The 12,095-nt window shown below is 56.9% G+C and overlaps 1 protein-coding gene across 1 annotated transcript in view; it reads right to left on the reverse strand.

The window, feature by feature from the left end:
* Positions 1-313: 313 nt before the first annotated feature.
* PTPN1 (protein tyrosine phosphatase non-receptor type 1) overlaps positions 314-12,095 on the reverse strand; it is a 54,467-nt gene continuing 42,685 nt past the window's right edge. The window contains exons 3-9 of the mRNA XM_040981319.1: positions 11,859-11,959; positions 10,615-10,713; positions 7,664-7,801; positions 4,710-4,919; positions 4,233-4,394; positions 3,915-4,135; positions 314-3,002 (exon numbers count right to left, since the gene is read on the reverse strand). Coding sequence (XP_040837253.1) covers positions 2,789-3,002; positions 3,915-4,135; positions 4,233-4,394; positions 4,710-4,919; positions 7,664-7,801; positions 10,615-10,713; positions 11,859-11,959 — 1,145 coding nt within the window. The 3' untranslated portion in view covers positions 314-2,788. The remainder of the gene's footprint in view (positions 3,003-3,914; positions 4,136-4,232; positions 4,395-4,709; positions 4,920-7,663; positions 7,802-10,614; positions 10,714-11,858; positions 11,960-12,095) is intronic.

The following is a 12,095-nucleotide window of genomic DNA, read 5'->3' on the forward strand; positions in this document are numbered from 1 at the left end:
GTGCCCCGAGGGTGGTGCTCCGCAAAGGAGGCATGTGGAGGCTGGCAGCATTAGGGCACATTCTGCCGGCCCCTTCTGCATGAAGATGCCAGCTCACCTGACAGGTGACCCCTGGCCTGCTCTGGCAGAGCTGCTCAGCACCCCAGAACGTATTCGTTAGAAACACTATTTTTGCAACTAAAATGCAAACCATTGTTTATATGGCCCGCCAGGAAACCGCACACTCTGACAGCTTTGTGAGGTCACCCAAGACCCTGAGGCATGCCCACCCCACCCGCAGCCATGCACCCCCACACACGCCTGAAACGCTTCGCCGTTTTTCTCTCTTTATTTTGTACAAACGGTTTCTTCCACGGCCACCATAGAAAAAGAATGACCCAACGAGTAAATATTGGCTTAAGGCATACAGCAGAGCAGCTCGCTACCTCCCTAACACGCGTGTGACAACACACACTGCCACCGGCTCTCCTGGACAGGGGCCGCACCGCCATGTCCGTTTTGAAATGCTACTGTATATACACCCCGAGACTACTACATACGGGTACAGGAGTCCGGAACACAATAAGCCCGACTCCACAGCCCTCACAGTCTGGTGCCCGAGCCCTGCCCACGCCTTGCCACGGCTCCACAGGGGGGCACCCTGTGCACCCACCTGAAACTTTCTGGTTGAGCTCCCACCTGTGAAAGGCAAAATGTGAAAATGCTGGCGAAGGGGTGGCTCGGCAGCCAGAGGTGCCTTTTTTATGGAAAAGCTACCAGCTGGGAGAGGTCTGCCGTTCCCTTCCAGGAAGTCGTGAGCACCATTGGTCCCCACAGGGTTCAGGGGTGCAATGGCTGCAGGCAAAGGGGCTGCTGCCCCCAGGTGGTTTTGAGAGGTGTGGCTCCTGGCATCACCCTGCTCTAAGCCGTGGCTTGCTCAGGCACAGTGTGAAGGTGGAGTAGTGGAGGCTGACCCCGAGGGGTCACTGAGCGGAGCCTGAGGCTCGACCATGGCTTCCCATACTCTTGGAATGTCTGAGTAATGGCAGGCCCCAGTTGGACTGGGGCAGGCCCCAGTTGGACTGGGGCAGGCCGAGTGCCAGGCTAGCAACCGGGCAGCTCAGGAACTGGAAAGCTTCAGCCCCTCTAGCCTAGTGGCCCGGGCTGCCACAGCCTTGTGGGGATCGGAGCAGGATGAGGCCTGAACTCCCCCGGGACATGTTAGTAAGCAGAAATCTGAGTTCAAGCACATGGGCTTTTCGTCAGGACAGAGAGCGTCCATGCATTTTCATACACGGAGGGGGGTGACAGCCAGGGTCCAGCAGGTCATGGGGCGGGACGGAGTGGAGGGAGACCAGCTCAGACCCAGCCCTCTCACGTCATTAAACAGCCCAGAGTCGGCTACAGTCTAGCCGGGGTCTCTGCTGGGTGCGTACCCTCCCGGCCGGTCCTGAGCCACCACAGCAGCCTTGCTCCCAGGATGACCTGAGGCATCACCGTGCTTGGTGATCAAGCCCTGGATGCAAGGCTAACAACAAGCCGTTTGAAGACATTGTTGGTTTAAGTTGCTCATGTAGCAGGGACAGTCACACACGCAGAGGGCCCCATGCCATCCTCGAGACTCACGGGATGGGGCAGCCCCGACTTGCACTGTGCTCCTCACGGACTGGGCTGTGGGCTCAGGGGCAAGAGAAGCCAAGGAGGAGAGGCTTGGGGTCTGGGAGGGTGGCTGTGGTGCAGCCCAAGCAGCCATCTGCAGCACCTCCTGGCCTGGCCGGCACTCCACACCTGCCTTGGCAGGCCTGGGGGAGCGGGCAGAGGGGAGGCTAGGAGTTGGCGCAGGAATCATATTGAAGCCAAGCATGGTGGGCCGAGTCCTGGCCCGCAGAGCTGACCCACTCACGCACACCACCAGTACAGGTGTGCCCTCTCACCCCAAAAATCACCCACAATGGGGGAAACTGCTTTCAGTAAACCGTCGCTGCACTGCCAGGCCGCCTAGACAGAGGGGAAGCAGGTATGAGAGGGAGGTGGCTGGTGAGGCCGGGTCAGGACCAGAGGCTCTAGGCTGCTGCTGCCCGGCCTGCAGCTGGCACACTGCCCGGGGAGCCCTGGCTGCCTGGGAAGGCTGAGCTCAGCTTGGGCGCAGCCCTGACCCTGAGGCAGGAGCCTCAAGAAAACCCCTCTGTGGAGACACGATGATGAGGCCTGGCACCCAAGCAAGATGACTGTCCCAAGGAGGCCAGCCTGTGGGGACGCCTTAGCGAGGCAGGAGCCAGCCTTGCCTGCTGCAGACTGTTACCACTTCTGCTCACGGCGGGAGGTGGGCACCCACCACCCACCTCCCAGCCTTCTGCCTCAAGTCCAAGTTTGAGATCCTCCCCTGGGAAACCAAATGCAAGCTATGTAACAAGAGGTTCCTAAGTGCCTGTTTGGCTTGTTTTTTTTTTTTTTTTTCTTTTCTCCTCCAGAAATAACAAAAAGCTGCTGCTTATAAAGGTTAAAAACAACAATGTGTTGTAATTCAACTTTTCCCCAAAACAACCGAGCAGAGAGAGAGAGAGAGAATGGGCGTGCGACGTATTTGGCATTTCTCTACTTACTCCTGAATAGTTGAAGGCCCTGAGATAGACTCTTATGTTCCTGGGACCAGAGGGCTCCTCGCCACCCAGCGCATCCACCCTGCCGTGGTCCAGACAGCCGGCTCTGGGTGCTGCTTCCCAGGCGGGCTCCAGGGCTCCGCAGAGCCCAATCCTGTTGCGGGGCCGGCGGAGGCCACGCTCGCCTGTGCGCGTCCCGCAGCGAGCCGTCAGTGGAAGCACACCCTGTAGCAGAGGTAGGCGCCGGCTGTGAGGACCGTGGCCATGCACATGTTGACCAAGAAGGGCTTCCAGGGAGTCAGTGCGTGGGAGCCCTCTTCCTCCATGGATGACGACGGCTCCTCCGGGGCGGGGGATACAGCCTGGGGGCCTCGCATACTGCTCCCCATGACTCGCCTTCTAACTTCAGTGTCTTGACTCGTGCTGGGGGATCAGAAGGGCAGAGATGGGTTACTCATGGGGGTATGGGATGGGGCTGGCCAAGATGCTGTTAGCACAGAGCCACATGTGCAGAATGAGAGCAGAGCCAGGCCTATGCTGACACCAGTCTCAAGGCCACTCGTCAGCCCCAGGAGCAGGGGTGATACCTGCGGTCATTGGAGGGGCCACAGGCTGTGCACAGCTGCAGTGCTCCCCGACTCCAGGGGGATGCCCTGAGCATCTCACCCCGGCCTGGCACTGGCACCCCACATATCTGTCACCAGCAACGCCCTGCATGCTTGGTGGAGCATCACTGCAGGTTAAACTTTCAGCAGGCACCCACATCTGGACACCCCTTCGAGGCCCAGAGCACCTTCCCCAGCAGTGTCGGGCTCAGGCTAATTCCTACTCATTCTCCGTGCTTCCATGTGTGCCGTGGCTTGCAGGCAGCCTGTGCTGGTCATCTCTACAGGCACATCTGTCTCATCACTGCCCACAGCTCCTGCCACAATGTACTGTGGGTGGGCCCTTTCCCATGGGATGGCTTAGCACACAGGCCAAAAGCTGTGTTCCAGCGGCTCGGAGCTCCACAGTCCTCAACAGCTCATTGCTGGTAGTGCAGCCTCACGAACACAGGTCAAGAACATCATCAAGGCCACACAATTACACGACAAGGTTGTTTCCCCAAGGGGTGCTGTGGGGATTAAACTGTGTGGTCTAGTCTGGACACAGAGCCAAGCCCACCTGAGGATGTGCACTGTCACCACCAAGTCCAAGGAGCACCACTAGGTGGAGCTAGAGTCCCACTGAAGTCAGTCCCTCCCAGGGCCACCTTGCATCCACGCAGTGCCTAGGGCTGCAGCAGGCAGCCTGGGGCTGGGAGCCCTATGCCCAGCAGCCAGGAACCCGTATTACCTTTCCAAGCTGTAGGGGGCGCTCAGGGAGGTTCTGCTGTCCTCCTTGGCCGGGCTGTCAGTGCTCTCCCCGGCCGCATCCTTCACCCACTGGTGGTTGGGGAAGAACTCCTTGCACTTGCCGTTGTGGGGCTCCAGGATCCGCTTGGGAGGCCGGGGAGGGGGCGGTGTGTGCTCTGGCGGGGGCTCAAGGTCCTCATGGGAGAGCTCCTTCCACTGATGCTGGAGGTGGCAGAGGGGTCCCGTCAGCATCTGCCTGGGGCCCGCTGGGCAGAGGCAGTGCTGACCTGCCCCGAGGCGTCTCCCAGGGTGAACTAACCTGCACCGAAGCGTCTCCCAGGATGAACTTGGCCCCTTCAATGACGGCCAGGTAGGAGAAGCGCAGCTGATCAGCTGTCTGGATCAGCCCCATCCGGAACTTTCTCATCTCCAGCAGCACCTTCTTGATGTCCACAGATGAGGGGTCTTTCCTTTTGTCCATCTGAAAGCCAAAGACACAAGCTCTGCTGGCGCCCAAGCCTCTGGTGCCATCAGAGTGGCCATTCTGGGGCAGGGGAACCCCAGATGGGTCCAGAACGTGCCAGAATGTGCCGCAGGTTAGCCCCTGGACACAGGGGTGCGAGAGCTATGGCCGAGGAGAGGGGAGCTTGTTTGTGATCAGTCAGGGCTGTACAGCTGGAGCCAATGACACTCCAAGGGGAGAAACTGGGAGTCATGTGGGTCAAAGGGAGGAGGTGCCAGGCCAGGGTTTCCCATGTGCTTCCTTCTCCTCCCGGGCACCTGCCAGGCTCCGTACCAGCAAGAGGCAGGTGTCGGCCAGGCAGAAGGTTCCCGACCTGCCGATGCCGGCGCTGCAGTGCACCACCACGGGGCCATGCTCCGGGTTGAGTGAGCCAGACTCTCGGACTTTGAAAAGAAAGTTCAAGAAGGAGGCTGGTGATTCGGGGACTCCAAAGTCAGGCCACGTGGTATAGTGGAAATGCAAGATCTCTCGTGTTTCCTGAGTCTGAAAGAGAAGGAACATTTGTGAGGATTTCCAGGGTCTCAGGTGTTTGGAACTACACTGTCCAACCCCAGACCACACGGCGACTTTCTGCTCCCATGTCCCACTATGTCCAACGTTTGTCCGCAGGGTTACAGCTGCTCTCAAGTCACATGATGCCATGCTGCCTCACGTACAGGTGGGCAGGGCCTGTGTAGGGCAGAGGAGCTTATTGGGGTGCCAGTGGGGGGAGCCTTAGGAGACAAGTTGGAGGTTTCAGGGACACTGTGTCACCTCACCTCAGGGAAAATGCAGGCGGCTCAGTCAGTCCAGTGGCTGCCACGCAAGGTTCAGCAGCAACTCAGGAGATGACCAAGGAAGGAGGCGGAGATGGATGGCAGGGGGCAGGACCAGCAGCCCCAGACGGCGAGGGTGGCCACGTGCAGGCTGCGCCAAGGCCACACACGGCCTGGGAGCACTGAGGTTGGCAGGGGCAGAGCCTGCTGCAGGCTGTCCCACCAGGAGGGGCCCTGCCCTGGGGTGTGTCCCGTGGGGCTGGAGGGTCCCTGTGCTATTTGCAGCTCTGGGGTCTCTGGCTACCCTGAGCCATGTGGTAAGCAGGACCTCAACACAGACCACCACGCCAGCCCTGACATTCTCCCTGCCACTGACGCCAGGGGCCAGGCCAGGGCCTATATCACCTGGAGAGCCGACAGCAAAGCTACTTCAAACTGGGACTCTTTTCTGGCTGAAGCCAAGCAAGCACCAATCTATACCAGCCAGGGGTGCCAGGCACGGTGAGGCCACAGGAAACGCTGTGCCCTCCAAAGGCTCACAGTGTCATTGTCCTAGCCTCCTGTAAGCCAATGAAAACACACCATGAACAAGACCTGCCTTCCTTGCTCCAGCATCGCCCGGGGTCTTGCCACCAGCCGGGGAGAACTCGCAGGCCTGCAGCTCATTGTGGAGTCATCCTAAGCAACTCTACCCTCTTTGGTAATAGAATTAAAGAGAAACACAAGTGGGAGGAAGAAGGAAAGCATTTAAAGTTCATTTTAAAACAGGAGCCAGGGGGTCTGGCATGATACCCTAGTGACTAAAGTCCTCGCCTTACATGTGCCAGGATCGCATATGCATGCTGGTTCATACCCCAGCTGCTTTTTCTCCCTGCCTGTGGCCTGGGAAAGCAGTAGAAGATGGCCCAAAGCCTTGGGACCCTGCACCCACGTGGGAGACCCAGAAGAAGCTCCTGGCTCCTGGCTTTGGATTGGCTCAGCTTTGGCCATTGCAGCCGCTTGGGAAGTGAACCAGCGGACAGAAGATTTTTCTCTCTCTGTATATCTGTCTTTCCAATAATAATAATAATAATAATAATAATAATAATAATAAATCTTTTTTTAAAAAAAAAAAGGAGCAAAGAGACAACATGTCAACAGTGTTTTCTGTTGATCCCTGCTAAGGGGTGGGCTCCCCGGCACCAGCCCTCCCCAGGGCAGAGAACAGACTGAGAACAATGCTGGAGCAGGGCAACCCCCCGACTGCCCGTGGCTGAGCTGCAGCGCAGTGGCTAAGCTGTAGCCACTGATGTTGGTATCCCAACTGAGCACCAGTTCAAGCCCTGGCTGCTCACTGCCGATCCAGCTTCCTGCTCGTGTGCCTGGGATGGCAGCTGATGATGGTCCAAGTGCTTGGGTCCCTGCCACCCAAGGGGCGTCTCCTTTGGGAGCTCCTGGCTTCAGCCTGGCTTCAGCCTGGCCTAGCCCTGGGCTGCCCAAAGCCTGCATCTTGTGCCCCTATGGTCCCGTCTTCCCACCAGGCTGCTACTGGAGTGCTCCTCTGGAATCCCAAGCTATTTCATTCCACACCACCTGCCAACTCTTCCTCAGTCTCCCAGAAACCCTTGAACCCCATCTGACACAGAGGAAAGAGGGGAGGGCTAAGCTGCCGTCTGCAAGACTAGCATCCTTATGAATACTGTTGAGACATGGCTGCTCCACTTGCGATCCACCTGGGAAAGCGGAAGATGGCTTAAGTGCTTAGGCTTCTGCACCTGCCTGGGACACGTGGCTGGAGCTCCTGGCCTGGCCCAGCCCTGGTCACTGTGGGGGTCATCTAGAAGATCAAAGATCTGTTTCTCCTTTTGTCCCTGCCTCAGCCTTCCAAAGAAACAAGTTTTAAAAAGCAAAACAGGAAACAGTATGTAGAGGTGGTACTCCAGCCCTCCAATCTGACAGCCTGAGAAGGCAGGGCAAGCATCCCGGCCCAGGCAGGTGGTTCCAGAAGTGACCCTGGGGCTGACCACTACGTTAAATGGCCCTCCCAGGTGCTGCCAGGGTCCCAGGCCTGGCATGACTCCCAAGGGTCTCCCGTGGGCAGGGCCTTTGGTGCTGCTGTTAGCAGGTACCTCACCACATCCCTCATGTTGGAGGGATGGTGAGTGGCTGGGGTCAAACTCCTCCTGCTACAGGCCAAGGCAGGATCCCACCTGCAATGCCTGGGCTGCGATGCCAGCGCACGGCGGGGGGCCTCACTTGCTCTTGACAAGTCCCAGAAGCACAAGGTGGAGGCGTGCCCTGCTGTGGGGCAAGGCCACTGTCAGGCAAGGAGCAGCACAGGTGAGACAGAGCTCTGTGGCAAGCCTGCGTGCCCCCTTCACAGGCACAATGCCAGGGCTTGTGCAGGACACACCAAACGTGGAGACCCTGCGTGTGGGGCCAACACAGCGGGGGAGAGGCAGCTCCCAGTACTCGGGTGCGTGCCATACTCACCGTAAGGTTTTCCAATTCTAGCTGTCGTACTGTGTAGTAGGACTTGATGTCTTCAGAGACCAAGGTCAACTTCAAATTCGTGTCATCAAACACCATTTCTTTCTCTTCTCTTTGTGGCCAGTACTGTGCGCACTTCAACTAGGGCAGGAAGGATACCATGTTACTGTGAGCTGTGGGCCGTCGCCCTGCCAAGAGCTATGGTCAGCCACTCAAGGTCCTATGGAAAGGCACCAGACACCAGTGGGCGTGGGGACTGGGAGAAGGGGTCCCCGGATGGGGGCCGCCTTTCCCATTGGATTTGGTTCAGTTCAGCAAAAGACTCTGGGTGCTCTGTTTTGGTGATTTCAGAAACCACTGGACAAGCACATGCAAAGACTGGGCTTCATCTGGCGTTTAAGAAAGCAAACAGGGCTCTGGTGTGGTAGCCTAGTGGCTAATCTTCACCTTGCATGCACCAGGATCCCATATGGGTGCTGGTTCATGTCCTGGCTGCTCCACTTCCCATCTAGTTCCCTGCTATGACTTGGGAAAGCAGCAGAGGATGGTCCAAGGCCTTGGGACCATGCACCCATGTAGGAGATCCAGAAGAGGCCCCTGGCTCCTGGCTCCTGCTTTGGATCGGCTCAGCTCTGGCCATTGTGGCCACTTAGGGAATAAACCAGCAGATAGATCTTTCTCTGTCTCTCCTTTCTGTATATCTGTCTTTCCAATAAAAATAAATAAATCTTTTTAAAAAGAGAAAAGAAAAAGCAAGCAAACAGGTGCAGCTTGGGGCCTCCTTCGCTCAGCTGTCTGTTTACAGATGACTGACTGCTGTGGGCAGAGCAGCAGGTGGCAGGGAGAGCCTGCATGTCCATACACCCAGCGAGCTGAGAGAGCTGTCACGTGGCTCTCGGTGTGTCACCAACCCTTTGGCAAATGCCTCTTGAAGTTTATCTGCACTGAGCCTCGGATGCCTCCTCTGGGGCCAAGGTGAGGGAGGGGGGCAGCTTCGGGGCCAGCCCTGTATGTGCCGGGAGTTCATGGTGCCCAGCAGTGTCAGAGAAGCCTGGAACTGCTGCAGATGTACATGGCATCTGGAAGGGGCAGCTGCTCTGTGCCTGCCACGGTTACAGGGAAGAGATCAGAGAAGGCCCTGCACGGGGCTGTTGACTGGGCAAGGGGGCCAAGGAGGGTGCCTTGCACTCTTGGGTGAAGGCAGGGAACCAGGTAATAAGTGTGCACAAAATGCAAGCTCTTGACCAGCTGGCTGTTCCAGGGCTGCCCCACAGGGTGGAATTAGCCTGAGTCCATCAGACCCTGCAGCTTCCCTGAGGCTCCTCCAGGAGTGACAGGGCTGACACAGAACTGTAACTGCTGATCCCAGGGAGACTCTGAATACCCCCACCCACCTTGGGAGTTCATGAGCCTGGGCAGAATGGCACAGAGGGGCTGCTGTCACTGTGGGCCTCAGGCCTATTGATGGGCAGCCTTAGGCAGGGCACAACCAAGAGCTGGACCTGGTGACAGACACCCGGTGCCAGTGCTGGGCACTGCTCCCTGCTGTACTGTGACAACAGTTGCTAAAGCCGACTGTGGGCTTTGCTGGATCTTTCAACAACAAGCAAGGAAGGAAATGAAAAGCCAACGCAGCCACAGCAAGCAGTTTCTGAAAGAATGTCTTGAGTGAAAACCCCTAAAAGCCCTGGAGTAGTGGTTCTCAGCAGGGGCGACTGCCCGCTAGTGGACACTGGACAAAGTGCAGAGACCAACACGGGCTGTATCAGACTGCCACAGCTGGGGTGGGGTGCTGCTGGCCAGCTGTCAGCCAAGCACCCCACAGCTCAGAGGCCAGCCCCCACCACAGGCATGGGCTGCAGTGCAGTTTCCTAGCACACAGCCAGTGTGTGTGCGGGAAGCTAGCGTCCGGCGACTTCGTCCCAACTTGCTGATAAGGGCGGTGGAGGCAGAGGCCAAGCCAGAAGCACCAAGATCAAAATTTGCATTCCCTCTCACTAACAAAATATTTTCTAAGACAAAATGGTGCTATTTCATCAAGTGATCACAACCCAAGCTCTGGGAAAATTCACACTTTCATTTTCAAAAAAATGTGCCAGAGGCAACAAAGCTGACAGCACATGCTGTCCTGGAGTGCTGTCGTCCATCTCGGGAGGCAGGAGGCATGACCTGTACAGGCTCGCATTCCATCCTCACTGCTGACGTGGCTTTGCTGTGGCCTGCTCTGCCTGGTACTGTCGAAGGCCATGGCTGCGCTTTCATAGGAACCCGTGGTGCTCCCGGAAAGCCACGCCTGTCCCAAGGCGGTCACAACGACTCCCCAGAGCCCAGCGCCAGGGACACCCAGTTCCCGGCCACACATTCCTACCGCTCTCCATGACTGCCAGCTCGTCTCCTGGGACCTACCCTCTGTGGGAACTGCAGGAGAGTGGCGGGGGAGAGCTCGGCTGCTGGCTGACCACAGGGCAGCAGCCGGAGGATGTGGGCTCAGGGTGGCGCTGTGATTCCGACTCTTGCGCAGAGAACAGGACAGAAAATGGAAAAAGAAAGAAGCGTTTGCCCTGGCTGGAGTCTGGAGGGTGGGAGATGGGCCAAGGGCCTCATGCCAGCTGGGCAGGGTGCTGTCTGCCACGTTGTGTAATTATGGGCCAAGAAGGGCTGTCAGCGGGAAGCCGAGAAACCAAGGCTGAGAAAGATCATCCTGGGGGGCTGGAAGGGTGAGGTCACCCCCTGCGACAGGGACAGGACTGGAACACACACTCGCTGCAGGGAGCATGGCCACGGCCAGCACAGGCCAAGATGGCTGGACCTGAATCCCCTCTGCTTTGCTTCACGGACTTGTGACCACATGCGTTTACTAAGAAGGGTATAACAAAATTCAGAAGGAAACACGGCCACTTTCAGGAGCACCTGACATTCACCACAGGGATGTCAATGCGTTGCCTGTCACTCACCGAGCCTTTCTCCATCACGCGGTTGAGCATGACCACGCCCCGGCTCTTCTGCTCCCACACCATCTCCCAGAAGTGCCCACATGTGTTAGGCAGGGGGCCCTGCAAACACACAATTTATACAATTTATGCAGACTCGCAATGAGCTCATCCTTTGGTTTCTCACAGTGCAGACAGAGGGCGGCCGAAGCGGGAACAGCACTCTTGGGCCTGAGCCAAGCGCACAGCTCTTCCCCGCACATGGAAGAGCTGTGTTCACATCTCAGGCCAGCCAGGGACAGAAACCACTGTTCTGTCCTTGCTGACCAAGACCTCCTGTCCCAAGGGCAGGTGGAGTATGGGACCAAACTGTTGCGTGTAGGTGAGGACAGGAGGCCAGTCACTTCTCTCGTGCCCTTGTGCAGTCACTTCACTACTGCAGCCGCCTCTACTCTCACTTGACTAGTCTGAGTAGCCACTCGCAGGGTTGTGAGAATTAACTGCCTTCCTCCAACTCAAGAACTTAGCCAGCAGCTGGAGTGCAGTAAGCAACCACTAACATGTCACATGACACCAAAGAACTCCCCCAGGCCAGGCTCCATCACTCAGCACCACCTTCCCCACCTGTCAGCACACCCTGGTACAGAACAGGACTTAAATCACCGGACTTAAATACACATCCAACTTGGCTGATGCCTCACAGGACGGTGAAACATGGGACATAACACTATTCTAGACTCTTCTGTTTCTCTTTTTACAGAGTATGGATTTGTACATTTGCTTAGTTAACCGCACTAAGGGGCCAGGGCTGTGGCATTGTGGGTGATGCTGGCGCCATAGGCATCAGCATATGGGCAACAGTTTGAGTCCTGGCTTCTCTACTTCTGATGCAGCTTCCTCCTGGGGTCCCTGGGTGAGGATGTGGCCCAGGACTCCTGCACCAGCGTAGGAGACCCAGAGGAGGCTCCTGGCTCCTGACCGGCCCAGCTTCAGCCCTTGCAGCCTTTTGAGGAATGAACCACTACATGAAAGATGGATCTCTCTCTCTTTCTCTCTCTCTCTCTCTCTCTCTCTCTCTCTCCCTCCCTCCCTCTCTTTGTGCCTCTCAAGTAAATTAATTAATTAAAAACAAAAACAGCACTGGAAATGATCCTCTGCCCAGACCTGTCTCTATACATTTCCATCAACAGATGGCAGAGCTACCTGCCCCTCTCAAATGAAATAAACAGACAATTTATAAACCATTAAGCAAAGTTCAAGCTCTTTACCTGAGTAAGGATGTAACTCCTTTGAGCTTCTTCCATTTTTATCAGGCTAGCATTGATATAGTCATTATCCTCCTGATGCAGCTTAATCCGACTGTGGTCAACTGGAAGGCAAGCAGAACCCAGAGGTTAATCCCGGAGGACAGCAGGCCACACAGGCAGTGCCCCCTCACACAGGAAAGCAAATAGGACGACTTGCCAGCACTGAGGGCACTCACACATTCGGTCGGTCCCAAGGAA

Source organism: Ochotona curzoniae, unplaced genomic scaffold (assembly GCF_017591425.1).
Source record: "Ochotona curzoniae isolate NIBS_2020 unplaced genomic scaffold, NIBS_Ocur_1.0 contig_3520, whole genome shotgun sequence".
NCBI lineage: Eukaryota > Metazoa > Chordata > Mammalia > Lagomorpha > Ochotonidae > Ochotona > Ochotona curzoniae.